The 19,433-nt window shown below is 39.0% G+C and overlaps 1 protein-coding gene across 1 annotated transcript in view; it reads right to left on the reverse strand.

Annotated features, from left to right (window-relative positions):
• The window catches only part of LOC310956123 (CUB and sushi domain-containing protein 3-like), a gene marked incomplete at both ends in the record, with an annotated part of 334,390 nt that overhangs the window by 153,386 nt on the left and 161,571 nt on the right, over nt 1–19,433 (reverse strand). The window contains one exon of the mRNA XM_083926253.1: nt 15,875–16,082. Within this exon, the coding sequence (XP_083782379.1) occupies nt 15,875–16,082 (208 nt within the window). The remainder of the gene's footprint in view (nt 1–15,874; nt 16,083–19,433) is intronic.

Here is a 19,433-nt window from a genome sequence, read left to right on the forward strand (position 1 = left end):
GTGCTGATCTTCAGACCACCAGGCATGAGCAAATAAACGCTCTTGAAGGTAGGTGGTTGACAGGGCGTTTGCTGGATAGTGGTGGGGAAAAAGCTTTATGGCTGCAAATGACTGCTCAACATCAACATATGGATGGATAATGGTTAATGTATGGGTGTCCGTATGTATGCTGTAAAAAACAAAGTGAGCTTAAAAATGTTAATTGAGCTCTAACAGAACTACTTCACAGCAAAATATATAAAACCTAAACAAACCAACACAGTTTCCAAGCAGAAACAGCTGAGTTCAGTTTATTATAGAGGGTAGTACCCTGTGTAAAGCATTTTATACCATCTGTTAGGTAATTTATGTTTGTGATGGCAAAGCAAGCCGGATACAAATCTAGCTAGCTTCTTCTACTTCTTGATGTGGTGGAAAACAGTCCCAGCTAAACACTGAGTTTTATATTTCTGAGTCAAGATTCTGGTTTTGGCTTGTTACACCTTGGCTTGGTTTGAGTGTGACAGAGACCAAATATTATATTTTGAAGTGTTACAATGTTGATATCTCTTTACTTGTCTATCTGTCTGAGTAGATCTAATACAAGGCCCGGACACAAACTGGCCCAAGACAAGAGCTCCTCATACACGCTCAATAAAATGGGATTTTGTTACTTTTTGTTGTGTGTCTAGCCATGTTACATATTGAGCCCTTGGCTGTAAGAAAATACAGCCACCTAGCGTGGCATCACCAGGCTAATTGCAATTTCTTATAAGTCCGGGCCCTCTCAGTTCATTTTGGATTTGCAAGTTAGTGTTTTAGAGAAATGAATCATGACCTACACCCAATCATGGTAACAAATGGCCGGTGTTTGGTCACTGGAGAACAATAGCAGCCGGGTCACAAACCTCTTCAAGTTAGGGCTAAACGATAAACTAAAATTTTAAACAAGAAATAGGCAAGACAGCAACAGAATATTGAGTCATATTTGATCAGCGCTTCCTAGTTTGGCGGTTCGATCTGAGTTTCGGGAGCCTGAAAAACTGCACTGAACAGACCTGCAGACTGGAAGGTGACGTCGTCTTAAACCCACCCCACATGGGATAAACAGCTGTGATTGCTCTACACAGTGCCATTTCGGCTGGAAATTGCTCTGAATTGGAGAGAGGCCAGATATATCTGCCTGAACAAATGAAACATGAGTATGGCAAATTCTGGTTTCCAGGCTAATTTTCCTCTAAAGAGGATGATAAAGAATGATTGTGTTCCTTTGACAAAAAAAGAACTGGGAGATAAAGCCAGTGAATAATACAGTTAACAAAAACTATTACTTCTCTCTATTATTTCCTCTTCTCTTTTCACCTCTCCTCTCTCCTTACTCTCTTTTCGTCTCATGTCTCCTTCCTCTCTTCACTTCCTCACTTTCTCTCTCTCCAGGGTTTACTCTCTATCACTGTCTGTTCACTCATTTCTTTTAGCTCAGTCTCTCCCCAGAAGCCATGACAATTCTGGATGGCTCCCTGCCTGCAGGACAGCACAGTAATCAGAGCAGAGACAGAGAATATGAGAGAAAGTGAGAAAGAAGGGGGCAGAGATGAGGAGAGGGTATCTGGTATTATTATTATTACATTACATTGTATTATACTTTCAGCACCCTAGCCATCACTACCAGTGGCTGACGATACAAAACTCTCCAACTCTTCATGTGCTCTCCAAGCACATACACACATAAATATGTACATACACAGAAACTCACACAATTATTAAAAAAAAAGGTAAAAATAAAAAGACAAACAGACTGGGGTTAGTACTGGGAATGACAATGACAACATATTTATGAGTGTATATTTAGGCTAATGTTCTGTAGTCCGGGCACAACTACATATTGTGCACTTTTATAAATTATAAAATCTGTAGCCATAAAAACACCATCAGTGGTATGTCTTGCTGTATCATAGCTGCTACTGCCCCTACTCATCATTTTGTCGTAATTATTTTCATTTTCATGTTCTGTCACCTTGGATGTGCGTGTTCCTGCTGTTCTGCTATGCAGACTGCCATAACATGTGGGTCATGTTCACATTACTATAGATATTGTTATAGTTACTGTTACTCGCTGGCTGCTTGCATCTCTGGAAGTGTGTCAGTCTCTCTGTCTTTTGTCTATCTTTGTGTTTCTCTCTTTCTCTCTCCTTTTCTTCCTCCCCAACCGGTCAAGACAGATGGCCGTCCTCCACAGAGCTGGGTCTGTCCGACGTTCCTGCCTGTTATAGGGAAGGTTTTCGTTGCCACCGTACTCTATGGGGGAATTGTTGGGTCTTTACCTACTCTGTAAAGTGTCCTGAGATAACTTTGGTTATGATTTGACACTATAAATAAAATTGAATTGAATTGAATTGAATTGCTCAAGTGGTGCTCAACCTGGGCTGGTTCCTTAGGTTTGGCTCAGCACCACCTGGGAAGAGTATTTGCTTTGGAAAGCAACAGCGACCTGCAAAAACACTGCTCCTGTAGTATTGACATGCCCTAACTGTAATTAATGTCTACCTGAAGATATATTTTATAGCCATTGGAGCCGGCAGAGTTAAGCTTTATGTTATAAAAGTAAGTTGTTATTTTCTCTCTGCTAAGGCACTTGAGACAAATAAGCAAAAAAAGTAAACTCCCCAGACTTCATTCAGTGCATATACCAGTCTTAAACAGACCTTTGACCAAAACATTATAATTAGGGAAGTAGCCAAAAGGACTTTTTTTACCCAGAGAAATGTGTTTTGGAATCTGTGTAAGCCATGGGCAAGAGTTTGTATGACGTTAAAGAAATATGACAATACAAAGATCAAATAAGATAATCAAGACTAAGCTATGTCATGGTGCTTAGTATAAAAAAAGTGCAAAAAGTTGAAGATGCCTCAAAGCCCTAGAGTTGAAGTGACCTATTTTGGGGATTTTATCCTGACTGAATGTGTATAACGTGACTTTGTTTGCACAAACACAATAATCAAATTATCATACACTAATCTTATTATAAACCATACTTTGATTCTAAGAGTAATTTGATTAAGCTGTTTACATGCATAGCAGAGGAGGATTTATCTTAATATACCCATCTTAATGCAATCTTGCATAGTGAGTGTTGATTTAATTAATTGTCATGAGCCTTTTCCCCTATAGGCATCTAGTAAATTCAGAAACCACAATCATAAATTGTAATGCATGTCTCCTTGGTTTCCTTTTCAGCTGCTTCTATGTAGCAAGCCCGCAGTTTGTCCAGATTTGAGATGTTAATGCCAGCTGTAAGTACTACAGTAGCTCTAAAAATTGAAGCTCTCATATAGTACATGGAGAGGCTTAGCCAGTGGATGGTGTTTACATCTCTGACCAATATTCACAAAATGCTACAAATTTCAATCTCTATATGACCTAAGTTAAAGTGTAATTCCAGTGCAAAATCATCCCATGGTCTTTTTTGGCACTTTTTTGGCATACTCTAAATAAGCCACCAAGACCGTTTTTTTGGTGTATAAACTATTGACAGAATAGCTCGGGCCATTCGGTGATGGCATTAAAATGGCTTTTTTAACCACTTATCTTGCTAAAAAAAACCAAAAAAACACCATTCCTCTGCAGTAGCATGATAAGTATCCTTACACATAAAATGAAGCACCAACCATGTAATTATCAAACCTGGAGTTTAATAGAGGGTTTTGAAAGACTTACCAACTGGCCCCGGTACCAGCTCCGCTCATAGTAAAGTAATTCAAAGTAATTCAAGTCGATTACCAAATGCAATCCAAAAGGAAGGAGCCCATTGATGCAACGGTTTGGGGTGGTTATTTTGAGCAGTATCAGTGGTTATAAAAGCCGTTTTAATGCCTTCACCGTAATGCCTCGAGCTAATCAGTGTTAGCCACGTCTGGTTGTTAGCGACTCTACCGGATTTCTCCATAAATAGTTCATGCACAAAAAAAAGTGTCTCAATGGCTTATTTGATGTATGTAAGCACTGTAAAAGACCATGGGATGATTTTTTTTCCGGAATTACACTTTAAACTCCTCCTCCACTCAGAAATGTTTTTCTTCTTGTTCCTCCTGTTTGATGTTTCAGCTTCACTGTGCAGAATGATGTTTGTTCAGAGTTTGACATGTCAAGGATGTTTTCACATTAATCTAAAGAAAGTGGAACGTTCCTCTGCGCTGACTGAAAATCTGTTTTCAGGGTTGAGCCTACGAGCACGATCTGTGACAACACAACTAGCTCAGAAGTCAGTCCTGGTCCAATTTGCAATTTATACAAGGAGGGTGTAGTGACTTGAAGCTGCCAGTGCAAAAAAACTCGTGGAAATTAAGCTTTTTGCAGAAAAAACAGACGCACATTTTAGGCAGATTATATGTATATGTCTCAATACATGTCTGGAGGGGATCTTAAAAGAAACAGTGGATTAAGTTGTTTATGTGGCATTAAACTAACCGCAGTCTTTTCATGATCACATTCTTTATGTATGGGTAGCAAGTGTCAGATAAGGTTTCTCCGTGCTTGTCCGTCTCAGTTGTCCTTCCCTGCCTTTCTCAATCCCTCTCGTCTCTGTCTCTTTCTTTCTACAACCTTTTTCCTCACCCATGAGTCCCCTTTCTCTTCCTGTGTCTCTCCTTCATTCCTTTTATGCTTCTTTCCACCTCTCTTCTCCTGTCAACTCTCATCTCCACCCCCCTTGTCCCTTATTCTGTACCACTGCTTTTGTCTCCTCCCTACCTCACCTTCATACCTTGCATCCCTACTTCTTCTCTCCTGGCTCCTCTTGTCACCCCAATTGCCCTTTCTGCTCCTCTGTTCTACCCATTCCTCTCTTCTTTCATGTCTCTTTGCCTCTCTTCTTGTGCCTGAGCTGACACTCCCTAAAACACCATGACACCTTTTTTGCTGTCCTCTGATCTTTGCATGCCCTCTTTCCTCCCCACTCTATCTAAGCTAGTTCCCTTAAATAAGAAGGTAGGTTCCTAAAATATTTTAGTCATTTGTTTCAAAGGCTGTCAAAGGTGTGGTCTAATATTGGGCTAAATTTGCTAAGACATGCCTAGATAATAGACTTTTAGACCAAAATTATGCCTTGGGCCACAATAAATTAGCGTGTGAAGTGTCACAGTGTGAAGGTCAATGATATAACCTATGAGCTCCAATATTGCAAATAGATCCCCAGGAAAACAGTCCACATCATGAACTTGTTTACAAGCTCTCTATGAGCATTGTTATGCCTATAAATGTGTGTGGAGCCCCCCTGACTCTGAATTAAGTGGCTGATGTGATTTGCAGCAGTTCATTTCGGGAAAAAGAACAAAAAAGAACAAAAAACAATTATTCTTGTTGTTATCTTACTCTACTGTGATGAAGACCATCAGTGCATTGGAAGTATCCACCCATTTATTAATCTAAATTTTATCTCACACATTAAAAATAATTTTGTAATAGTTTGTAGTTTTTATATTTTATTACTGTACTTTGTTGTGTCTTTTTAACCGACAAATATTAAATTATAGGTGGCTTAAAGAGTCACATGAAATCACGCTTAAAAGCAATATTTTACTGCACACTCAACAGTGACACGTAGTGACACATACTGGAGTACACTCCAGAAGCAAGGAGTCTACCTTTGTGGTAGCTAAGTTTGCAGGCTTGCCATCCATAGCTAAATACTGAACCCTTAAGGAAAACATGCTCTAGGTACTAGCACAGTGCTTTTTCTCGTTTAAAAACAGACATGCAAATGTCCCTCAAGTCATTGTTTCAGCATAGATATATATAAAATCATCTGTCTTAAAAAATGATGTTATCATGAATATATGCTGTACACAACTTGTATTTATTGTATGGTTACTGTACATGAGAGGTTTAATGCATAATGAGCAGTGAAATTGTTGATGATGCACTGATGTCCACCACTGTATCAGCTACATTGTGGAAGCTATACATACACGTGTTGAATAAATGTATTTCTAATACAACATTTTAACAGATTCTTAACAATATTTCTTATGATATCTTTATACATGTAAAAAGTTACACAGAGGACATTTAAGGCCGTGAAACAGCGAAGGTAACGTTAAGGAATCAAAAGGTTAGGTTTAGGCACCAGAATCACTGTTACATGACTGCTTCAGTTTAGGCAAAACAAGGTTATAATTAAACCATTATAGTTAGGCATCAAAACGACTTGGTTATGATTACAAAACATTTTGTGGTTTGGCTTAGTACTTCTGGGACACCTGTGGCAGTAATGTGTATTAAGTCACCCGCCTGTATATGTGCATCCTAATGCTCTTGCATGAGATACAAACAAGACAAGGACACACCACAACATAGCTCTGTAGTACTAATACTGTAGTGGTCAAGAACTCCACATAGTACCTTCAAATCATGCACAAAAGGACTGCTAAATTGTTTCTCCAAACAGGGTCACAGCCATTACTGACAACAGGAGACTTTTGAATCACTAGATACAAGTGGAATGTGGGCATTGATTCAGAGGTCTTGAGCCAAGCTAACCCGCCTCCTTGTTTGTGGGTATTTATAAACTTGTGTTTCCCTGTATCTTGTGATCCATGTTTGAAATAATCTTATATGTGTCTTTGTTGTGTGTGTGAATGGGTGTGAGAAACATAAAAAGGAAGTGTGTTTGTGTCCAAGGTCACTGCTCCATTTCCTATTAGGGACGGTGCTGCTATCCCAGCGTCCTCTCTGCCAGCAGCATTGATTAGCACTCGGCGAACATAACATCACACACTCACTCTCTCTCACACACACACACACACACTCCCATAGACGAAAACCTAAACTCTCTTTGTCTCTTACACACAGTTCCCTTTGCATCTCTCAAACAAATCCTACTGCTTTGCGCAGAGCTAGACCCTCTAGACACTCAAACATGTGATGGGTTATGATATTTGCATGGATCAAGAACAGACACAGGTGGAACAGAACAAAGCTGAGCAAAATACCAGACCAAAACACTGCACTGAGTAAGTACATTTTGATTAATGATGTTGGAGAAATTGGACTAACCTGGATCTGTTCCAATTGTACAGCACTGTTTCTCTATATTAAATCAAACAATGTCAGGAAGATGGCCATGCCTGTTATAATGAAGCCTGTAGACTGCTCAGAACATTCATTATTTTGGTTAACATAAAAAGAAATCAGCGTGGTGCAAAAACAAAACAAACAGTGTTCCATGCAGTGCCACAAATTCTCAGGAAATGTGTGTGAACATGTGTATACAAACTTCATGAACCAATAAGAATGATGAAGGTTTAACTTCAGTGCCAGCGACTAGAGAAAAGACACTGGACCCAGCATCTTTTGCCAATAACTCTGCCTTTTTTTGTGCGGCCGCTCTGAATGCTTTGAGTTACAAATATGTGAACTTTTCAGAAAAGTGCTGGTTTTGTCACAGGCGCTGCTGTTCAGTCAACAAAGACAGAAAAGCCCATTTGTGGGAGCAGATCAAATATATAGCACAATTCAACGACAAGGAAACTCAAAGTTCTTTACATGAAACATTAAAAACATTGGAAAGAAACACATATAAAATGATATTTAATTAAATATATGAATTGACATTCAAATTTCTGAAAAATAATTTCCAGTTGTTAATTATAGGTAATAGCAGTTACAGTACAGTGCAAGCAGTTAATTATTGTTTTGTTTACTTAAAGGCAGCGACAAACAGAACTGTCTTCAGTCTTGATTTAAAAGAACTAAGAGTTGCAGCAGACCTGCAGTTTTCTGGAAGTTTGTTCCAGATATGTGGAGCATAAAAACTGAACGCTGCCTCTCCGTGTTTAGTTTCGATTCACGGGACACAGAGCAGACCTGTCCCAGACGATCTGAGAGGTATGGATGGTTCATAGCAGAAGATCAGGGACATATATGCAGTGCTTTGTAAACCAACAGAAGTATATTGAAATAAATTATTTGACAGACAGGAAGTCAGTTCAGAGATCTGAGGTCTGGAGTGATACGATCTACTTGTTTGGTCTTAGTGAGGACTCGAGCAGCAGCGTTCTGAATTAACTACAGCAGTCCAAACCAACTTCCCACCAACGACTGTCACTTCAACGACTGTCGTTGGCACTTGGAGCACAAAGGGTTCCAGTGACAACATTGGCCTTGTGTACGCCCTCAGGTTAAATACCTGGATCTCCACAGCAGATAGTTGGACCAGTCCCAGCCTGGTCAGATGTGTTAATGAACTGATGAAGCCTCTTGGATGAGAGGTGAAACTTCTTCCTAGACAAATAACCAAGTCCAGTTGCTTTTGACTGAAATTTATTTGGGGATAACAATGGCCTGGGCAAATGAGAATATTCACAGGCTTACAGACATTACTAAAACTTTTGTTTTTCTGATTCAATCAATGTTGTTCATGAGCTACTTGGCACCTTCCAATGCCTGGATTAATTCTTAAAGTGTTTTGTTTTGATTCATACTTTTCTGAATGTAATAATACGTTTTTAATGTTATGTGGACTCCCCTTAAGAACATGAGCGATAGTCCTATTTAAAGTCCCACTCCAGACGTGTGGAAATTAAAAGTTACTCTGCTATAATTAATGTTTTGTTTGACACGGATTCCCTACATAGAAAGTAAAAAAACAAAAACACTTCAGAGATAGAGCTAGAAGCACATCTACTCTGCTCATGGTTGTACTTCCGCACATATTCGCAGTAGCTTGAGTAGCTTCTTTGGTAACCACTTTCTAGTTTCAACCAGAGGTTGATGAAAAGGCCCGACAGTTCATCGAGATGACTAAACGCATCTGAGAGAATCAACCATAGTCATACATGTTAGAGCTGGCTTTTGGCAGTAGGCAGCGGGGCAGCAGAGCCTCTTGGGTGGGTGGCAGGTGCAACTCATAGAGCCCCGCAGTTGGGTGGACAGATGCTGAGCCCAAGCTGCCTACCAATGGAGTTAACATTCAAATCCAGACGAGGAATATGCTGCGCACTAAAATCAGCCACCATCGAACGTATAAGAATGGTAAATGTAGTTAGCATCAAGTTCAAACTGCTTGTCTTTTTCAAGCCTGCTTATAAATTAGGTATTTAAATGTTGTTGTGTTAGTTGTCAAAATATGCGCTGGTCACAGGAGGCTGAAAAACAGCATAGAGTACGGAACAAACTCAATCTCAAAAAACATTATTCTGTTGGTGTTCTGTCAGATTTCACATGATACCCATATGGTCTAGTGGGTGCAAAGTTATGCACTACAAAGATTACTCTGATTCTCACAGGACTAAAGAGATTCTTCACATGTCTCTATTGCATTGCACTTGTGTGCGAGATGCTATTGTGTTTTCTGTGTTGCTGTACAGCACCAGATGTTAGGATGTTGTGCTAATGTTGATCATAGGTTTCACTATATTGTCAAAGTGGGGTAGTCGAGTTCAGTGTGGGAGGAATGATTTAGTCCTTGATATTCTAAAGTTTAAGCTTTATTTAAGCTTTAGCAAACATCCTTGGATTTCCACCTGCCTGGGAATTGTTGTGCCAACAATAAATAATGATCTAATTTGCAGGCTTCAGCATAGACTACAGTGATGGTCTTGGGACTTTTCAGGATTACTCTCATTAGTCGAGTCATCCTCCAATGCAGCTCTACCTTGGCAGGTAATCTTATGAATATTTAACTGTCTTCCATTTCTTCCATTATGGAATTGTCCTTTGGTTTCTACATACAATAGTGACTATGCATATTGTAAAAAACACTTCAATGCACTACACAAGACGAAATCCAATCAGTATAAGATGAGGATACACCAGGCATAGTAAAATGATTCAGGACACTTCTTAATGTAAAACTGTCAGTAATAAATATTTATATGGACATGTATGTGACATGCATTTGGCTTAGCTGTGCTCATGTGCTCATACTGTATCTGAATTGCAGTATGTACTCTAATACATATTGTGCAATGTATGTATGTAAATTTCTGTGTCACTCTGTGACACCTGGGAAGAATTAGCTGTCTGCTACACCAACTTGCCTAGAGTGACTCCAGGCACCTGCCAACATGATTGCCAGCTAAAACCTGACAATATAATTTTCAGTGCCTCTCAACAACAAATCCTCATAAAAGCATTATATTGGTAAATGACAGACTTTGAATAGTCCAGTCCACCCTTACCCTGAATTTGGTTATAGGCTGTCAAGTAGATGACCCTAAAAGAACTAAACAGCAGGCAATATTCTGGACTCATGTCGAGAGAGACTTGCACAACAGGGAGAGAAGGACAGAGAAAAAGACAGCTAGATAGATGGACAGATGAACAGCAAGGCAAAGACATGGGAGAGAAACATAAAGGAAGAGAAAGACAAACAAGGGAGAGTAATCATTCTATTTAAGATGCTCTACTTGGCTTCAAGGGCAACTGATTCTGAAACAACAAAATATAAAACTTGGGTGTGTTTGTGTATGTGTATCAGAGTGTGTAGAGTTAGGCTAGGATTACAGGCACTTAGCTCACAGCAATATACTACTCTCATAGGCGTGAGCGCACCTCTCCGCATACTGATCAAACAAAAGTGTATGTGTGAGAAGGAGTCTCCGTGGGTGTGCATGTTTGTTAATGTGTGTCTATAAGGAGGGACAGTCTGTGTGTGTCGGTTTGTGTATGGACATGGATGTAGGGTAGGCTACATGTGTGTGTGTGTGTGTGTGTGTGTGTGTGTGTGTGTGTGTGTATGTTGTTATTTGTGTGACTGATGTTGGCAGCCCTGTAGCAACCGATAAACATATAACAAATTCTTCCACACACTCATATATTAACAAATCAGCCATTAGCTTTCTCTGCTAATTGCCATTTGAAATTACAATTTTAGCTATTAGCTTCTTTCACACATTGCCAATGGAAATTAGTATATTAGCACTTAGTGTTGTGAGGCAATTGCTAATGGATCAGGCAACTCCACATGGCCTAGTTTTCAAGAATACTATCCTGCAATAGCTGCAGTCATCTGAGGTGAAAAAAAGCCCCAAAAAGCCCAAATGTGTTTAAGGAATTTGTCCTTTGAAGAAACTACATATTTTGTTCATTTTGAGTCAGTTAAGATTTGCGTAAATACCTGATATTATCAATAAGGTTAATTGATCCTTGAACTCTTCTCCTGAAAGCAAGTATCCTTTGATTTGAAAAGAGAAAGATGACAGACAGCTGGGCCTGATATCCCTTTTGCTAAGTGCTAAGCATGCTAATGTCATTCACATTGGTGTAAGTCTGTCAATAGGATCACCTCCCATCTCTCTTTGATACCTACCTCTCACATTAAAGGATATATACCTTGTGTTTCCTTTCTGATAGTAGAACCTTCTATGGTTTCGATTTCAACCGATTACGGTGTAATTGCTGATATATATCAGAAGGTAAGAATTTAAAGTGTGTCCCTTTCGTCCATTTGCATAATCATTCTGATAAGATAGATAAATAAAGGTTGTTTACAGAGAAAGCCAATAGAAACAGTAATGTTTACAAAGTGACTTTTTTGTCGGTTTAGGAGTTTCCATGGGGACAGATGACAAATGACAAATATTAAATTATCCTACTAAAAAACTGTAGGCTATATACATAGAATGAGAATAGATTCCACTCATTACACATGTGCACATGTTATTATAACTTCATGTACTTCATGCAAACAAGCATATATACTTAAGCACTGACTGAGCTGTAAAAGGGGAAACACTGCCCCATCTTATTTACTGTATGGGAGACAGTAGACAGGTACAGGCTTTGGAAAATGTAGGGTGAACTTCTCCACCTTCAATGAGGTTTGTGACGAGAATATGCTGAGCTAAAGGTTATGTCAAAATTCAAACTGCTATTTTGTCTCGCTGCCAGTCAAAAATGTTACATATGTAATTTACAAGCTTATGAAATCGAGGGCCGGATTTTAGTTGGTATTAACATCCATCCTGAGTGATAAGATCACAGGTGGGAAGCTCTCAGTATATCTGTTCTCACCTGGCAGCAGAATGTGTCTCCATGTGTCTTCAGTGACCACTTGTGATCTGATTGCACTTCCCTGCTCTATATGTAAATCTACACATAAGTAATTTTCATTTACATTTAGAAAGACAGCAAATTTTTAAATGGAAAAAGTTTTTCATAACTGTATTCTCACATTATTACAGAAACGTGTCATGACACTGCCTACAGTTTGTCTGCATGCCGAAGGTACAGTATAAATAACAATGTCTACCTACGATGGAGGAGAGCAGAGAGAAAGACATTGTTAAAAGCGTCTGTGTTCAGCTCTCTGCTTTATTTTACTGTTTCATGTTAGCTTTCAGCTGTATTAGAGTCCTGTTAAGTTACTGCTGATGTGGCACCATTTACCAATTTAGTTTTTTCATAATGAAAGCTTGTAAATACCATAACTTTTATTGTGAAGAATGTTTAGGAAATGTATGTGATTATCCGTTTTTTATTTACCTTTACCTTTATTTTACTATCCACCGGTGGTCACCGGGGCTGCCTTTTAAAGGCAACTGCTGAAAAGCTCCGGAGAGCTGTATAAGTGCGGAAGAACAAACACTGACACATAGCCGACAATATAATAAAACTAAAACACACAATTAACTTTCTGTGACATGAGAAACCCTTATACAAAAACGGCCAAAATACACAGAGCTACCTATGACAAAACCAGTGAATGAGTACGCAGTTCTGCTCACAACTAAGTAGATCATCCTTCAATGTGGCTCAGGTGGCATGTGGATACACACTGCTATATTAATCTGAATACAGGTGGCTCAGACCATCTCTAAATGTGGACAGAGTTATCCCATCTTGATGCATCCTGAATGCATTCACACCTGTTCTTAGAGCTGCCCACTTGTGATTAGATCACTCAGGACAGATTTCTGGACAGGGCCATTAAGAAGATGATGTATCCTTACATTTAAGAGGCAATAAGCTGCAAATATTTGGCATTTTACAATATATTACATAAGTTTGGTCCACGCTAACCTAATACATGTCAAAGTCAATGCTGATTTTCCAGCACGCATTCATGCAACAGCAACGACACATTCTGCAGCGCACTTGTTCTGCAGTCACTGCTTTGAGATGTGAGGACTTTGTAAGTCACTGGATGAAACGAACATGACTGCCATTTCCCTGAAGATATCTGGAGATATTGCAAGCTTTCCTAGATGGAAGAACAGTATCCAACAGGAAAAAAAAGGCATACTGCGGCCGTGAGGGAAAGCATGTGGACAGGAACAATGCTTTGGTGTACTCTGGCATTAATAAATTGGTACTACAGAGTCTAGTGTAGCCTAGTCCATGTTAAGAAAACATTCTCTAGATGATAACACCACCATCAGCATGCATCAGTTACAGGATAAAATAATCCATGGGATCAGACTGTTAATAACAACTTCTGACCCTGCCATCTCAATGCCTCAAAATAAACTAGATATTTTAAACTAGGGAACATGTATCCACTCCTTAGGTGTTGAGTTCTGCTGATATGAGGCCTCGTGTTGTTTTCAGCTTCATGTTTGACAGGAGAGGAACCATTGGCCGGACTTTTGAATCTAGCAAATCCACTGCCATACTCGAATAACTTTGCTTTCCGCAATCAATGTCCCTTTGAACAGTGCATCATCTTAAACATGTATTTTCTTTACTTTTTCTGACTTCTCTGATGGACAAGACACTTTTACCTAGAGGGGTACTTGTGAACACAGAGTTCTTACTAACATGATACAGATCAGATCAGAGCAAGTCGCTATACGTTTTTCTGAATGAGGCTGCTCTCCTCTCAGTACGAAACTATAACCACATTTTCAGCCTTGCGGATAGAAAAGATCCATGATATGAGAAAAATAAACACCGACTTCAGTATACTGTATGATACTCTGGAGTTAATTCACCAAGTAAATAACTACAAAGAAATATATTACACGAGCCAAGACACTGGTCAGACTAAATCACACACTTCCAGTTGCCACTACATTACCCCCCAAAGGCCAACAACCAAACCCTGAGCAATAAATTTTGGTCGTAAACATTCCTAAGAAGGTGAATTTCACAGCAATTTTGTAGGTATGATATTTGCCCCCTGTTGAAAATGAAAGCTTGACACAAAACTACAAATCATTTTATAAGACAAAGAAAGCAGAAATTAAATTGTCTTTAGGCATAACGTACTGTATCTTACCGGTCATCATTAACAATCAACCTGTTTTACTTGGTCCCTTCTTACATCTATGTTGGCTTGTATTATATATATAAATGTATGGCCAAGAAAAATAGATTTAAAACTCAAGACAGTATTGAATGTCAAATAAAAAGTAAAACGTAATAAATCAATACTATATTATTTGACCTTTATTTTATCCTCCTTATCGCTCTGTCTTTGATGATAGTGTTTTCCTCTATTTAATGTATCACGTGAAGTGAATAATAACACCATCAAGCTATGGGTTTTTTTATTTTGTTTTGGATGTTTTTGTTTGAATAAGTTCATTCAATGAAATGTGACCAGCAGAACACAGAAGAAATGTTCGTGACTGCTTCTTTTAACATGATTACAAGTACACATGCACATACACATTAATAGACACACAGGTAGACAGGAATGAGCAGGATATTGTGCACCTGTAGAGTCACACTTAGAAATTCCTAAAAGCAGTTGCCTAGCCATTATTACCTCCAAATCAATTACCCACACACACACACACACACACACACACACACACACACACACACACACACACACACACACACACACACACATCCCTGACCATAATAAGATTCAAATTGGTTACAGCAATGGTTTATCAATGCCCTAATTTACCAACAATCACAAAGCAGCCAGTGCAATAAAATATTATAAGGGAACCAACTGAAATCACACGACAAAGTAATAGAAATCCATGGAGAGCAGTTATAATGTAACTAGCACAGATCAATTAATTCATCTCTAAAAAAAGAAGAAAAAAGAAGAACACACACTGCACACACACACACACACACACACACACACACGCACACACACACACACACACACACACACATCATACTTCAAGATTTTTTTTTCACCATGGAAAAATTGTTATACTTCAAGAACAAGAGATAAAAACTGTACTTTATACCTGTAATGACATTTTCATTGTATTACTTGTTCTCACTCGAGATCCAACTTATTTTATTACCTGTTCTAACTTTTTATTACTGTACTACAAGTGTGCTAAAATTGTTCCATAAACTCAGACGCTACATGACTACACTATCTTTGCATAAATGCCAAGTTAAAATTTCAATCGAATCCTTTCTCCTTTTTTTCAGTATGGATTTGGACAACAGTCACATACTGTATGTCACAACCCCCACAAGAAAGGTGGAGCTCCATTGAACATCTATTCTACTGTTTACTACGGTTTTCCTGCTGCACTGTGGGGTCTACAATGCTCTGCCGCTCTACACTTTTTTTTATGTCAACTTTAACCTGCCTGCATTTGTGCCATGAAAAAAATGGATATTCACACAAGGATTGTTTTAATAATCAGGCCACCCGGTCATACCTTAATATTCACCCCAGAATTTTGTTGTACAATATGTACATATTTTTAATTTTTACTTATCTGATAATTGTATGCCTCATACAACTGGAAATATTTCCAGTTCCTTTCTGCAATTTAACATTGAACTGTGACTCTTCCCTCCACTGCAATTCCTAAATTGTTCTAAAACATGAAATTCTGACACAGATAAATCGTAAGTTCTGCCGCAATGCATTATCAGGTTTCTCAGCAACATAATGATTGTGTGACACACACACACACACACACACACACACACACACACACACACAATTAATCAATAAGTGACTCACCAAATGGTTGGTGGTTCAGATCCCTCCACTTCCAGGTAGTCATACTTCTCCTCTGTCTGGAAGTCTGTAAAGATGACAGAGATGGTGTCTCCAGGTTCGGCCAATAGGATCCAAGTACAGTCGGCCTGGTTACCATAGTTGCCGGGGTAACCGGGACTGGTCACCACCCCACTGCCGCCCCTCACAGTGCCCCCACATGTGTCCTCAGCTGTCAATCAAATCAGAGTGACAAATAGAAAACCTGGGTTAGGGAGAGGAGGAGGGACTGAGGGGCGGACTTTTTTTATTTTTTATTTTTTTTAATTTCTTGCTTTTTGGATCCATTATTTGGATTTTCACAGCTATATGAGATGGGGTGGGTCAATTATCAAATGTATCAATTCAGTTTATTTACCAAATTAGCCGATCAAAATCTCTATATATCTAGCAATATTTCTCCAAGCCTCAAGTAGGTTACAGGTCATCCAGCCCAACTCCCCACCTCTCTCCCTCTATGAGGTGATTTTCTTAGTTACCTTAATTTTAGATCACTCTTTGCTCTCATCTCTTAATGTTAATTTGTGGCTTCAATGTTAGAAATGGATGACTTCTCATGACACAAACTGTCAAGTCATATTAGCAAACTATAATGTGAAAATATGGATGTCTTACATCATACTTCAGAAATGAAGCAGATATCAAGAAATAGCATATGCATGGCAATATACAAACAGTCCTTATATTGTGGACTATCAGTTCTTTGGGATTAAGCCAGTTTATTTGGTTTTGGCCAGTTAGAATCAGGGGTTGGCTTTAGGGTTAGGCTGCAGTTCCTGTCACACTCAGAGCTGCTGTCCTCTCCTCCAATAACAAGGTAAGTGGTCCTTTTCTCCAATCACAAATCTCCGCTCTCGTCTCCTCCAATCACCACCAAGGAACTTTAGATTAAACTTGGATCCCATTTGTTTGGTTTAGCGCCCAATTAATTCCTCAATTAGTTTTAAAACATAAAGACCAGATGCAATGATAGATTTGCAAAATGTTCTCCAATTGTTGATCGCATCTGATTGATAATATGATTCATAATTGATAGTAGTACTGATTACTGTATAACAGATAAAGACACATGGATTGCTCTGTGCACACGGCATAAATTATACACATATAATTTATACAGATACACTCACGGAGAAAAAAAACACTGCATTGAACCTTGTTGATTCACTGGGACATTGCTTGTATGTCAAATTATTAAAGAGGGCCTTGCTCAATTCACTTTCTAAAACTAAGTGTGAATAGGTGAATGTTTGTGCCCAATTTATTGATATAATTGAAAAATCCTTTCCAAAAAGGGAATGTCTGCACCTATCCAAAGCAAATTGAGCCGAGCCACTCTTTGTCCCAGTGATAAAAGATACAATGTTGAACCTTTTTTTTCTGAGAGAGTACAAGTCCAACTATAAACATGGCATAAATTATACCCGTATAATTTATAGTTATACATAAAAGAGGCAATACTGTCTGTAATACACTCTTATAGAGGGTGTGCATTTTCCTACATACCAGTGAGTGCAATTTGGGATGACACATGATTTATATTATACTGCAACACATCACATGTTGATATCATCAGCATTTAAAGAAGACAAAGGAACACCATATGCGTTTGTCCTTAAACTGCACTCACTGATAAGCTGAAAAAGACACATCCTTTATAAGAGTGTAGACAGGCCCTGTCAGGTATACATGCACATCCTTTAGGCTCACCCAGCCTTTGCTGTCTTGGGGGATGCATGTACAGATGACAGTGATAAGGTAAGGACCAAGCCAGACTCCACCCACAGGAGGGGTAAAGAGCATAGCTGTGGTCCAAGACTCACATTGAGCAACAGACGTTAACCAATAGAAATGAACAGAAACATATTAGAAAAGATATTAGAAATTTGACGGAGTGCACTGAGTAGAGACAGGAAATACATGGAGGATAACAGGGGAACATAAATAGTTAGGAACAAACCAAGACAAACAGAACCAGAAAAAAATTATAATAGAAACATATTATGATAGGGAAAGGGTTGGTACAAACTGTATCAGATAGGAAACTAGAAACAGGATGAAACAAAATAAGTGCTTTGAAATGAGTTTTCAGATAAACTCAGCCATTTTTAAAAATAGATCAGAGCGTGAAGATAGGAACAATACACACATTTCATTTGTTTTAGTCATAGTGGGAATGATGCTTGTGTCAGAATGCATTGACACAAGTTGGTGACAAGATGAGCATTGTCCCAAACTACAGGTGCTGATGTATTGAAAATGAAGCAAAGAAATGCATTATGTATTCAATAACAATTCATACATTCATTCAGATTCACATAGGGCACTGAGTCAGTCTGAACGACAGACAGACAGGCAGACAGGCAGGTCCTGACAGACATACCATTCAGTTATCCAGATAGACATTCATTCCGCAGCTAGACAGCTCAGGAGATTTGTGTAAATGGCCCAACACCCTGAACCAAGTCCTACAGGAAAGCAGTGACGCAGGAGTCTGTGTGTGTGTGTGTGTGTGTGTGTGTGTGTGTGTGTGTGTGTGTGTGTGTGTCTGTTTGTATTTGTGAGTGTCCACCGTGGGGGAGGGAGTGCTGCTTGCTGGATGACAGCTGTCACAGGTTTATCATGACAAGAAGAAGTGTCCTCAAGCACTAGCGGACACGCAGCTCACACACACACACACACACACACACACACACACACACACACACACACACACACACACACACACACACAAACACACATGCGCGCGCGCGCACACACGCATACACGCACACACACACTTCTTTCAGCCTTCCAGCTTATTGATGTACCAATGACACTTGACAGACAGGATGAAAAGCCTCCAAGGTTCACAGTGTAAGGCTCTTAATAAATGAGACGAAATGAACTTGTGGAATAAAATAAAATAAAATATTAAACAAGTGAGCAGCACTTTTGTGTGCAGTGGACATTTGCTGAACTTGACATTATGATGTTGTAACATCAAGGGCATTCAGACATGATGTGTTTTGGCTTTATCTAATTTAAAATTCATTACTGTGACCTATAGCATAAAACACTTTATATCATTACTTTTAAAATAAGCCAATGTATATACTGACTTAGATCTGGACTAAACCTCAAAGCCTTGGAAGGACTCTGTGTGATTTAGATGACACATGATGCAATTAGGATCCTCACTAATTCTGCTGTGTGTCGTCTAGTAATGGCAGCTGCACTAATAAAAAGTGACATTTGTTGAGTGTTCACAGGGGGAGGGGAAGAAGTCACATACCTATAGCCAACACTGATTACCTTCTGTTAAATGTGTGTGCATCAGACATGACATGGAGCCAGTCAACTTTCCATGCTGCACCTGCTAATTCTGGATTGCTCACTCCTGCTCTATCAATCATGATGAGACATCTGTGTGACAGTGTTTATATTCCTGGAGCTTTTTTTTTTTTACACCAGCAGTACAAAATTAAATGAATATTAGTATTAAGTCAGTATTAAAAAAAAACACCATTAAAAGCACGTCACG

This window comes from Echiichthys vipera, assembly GCF_963691815.1.
Source record: "Echiichthys vipera genome assembly, chromosome: 13".
Taxonomy (NCBI): domain Eukaryota; kingdom Metazoa; phylum Chordata; class Actinopteri; order Perciformes; family Trachinidae; genus Echiichthys; species Echiichthys vipera.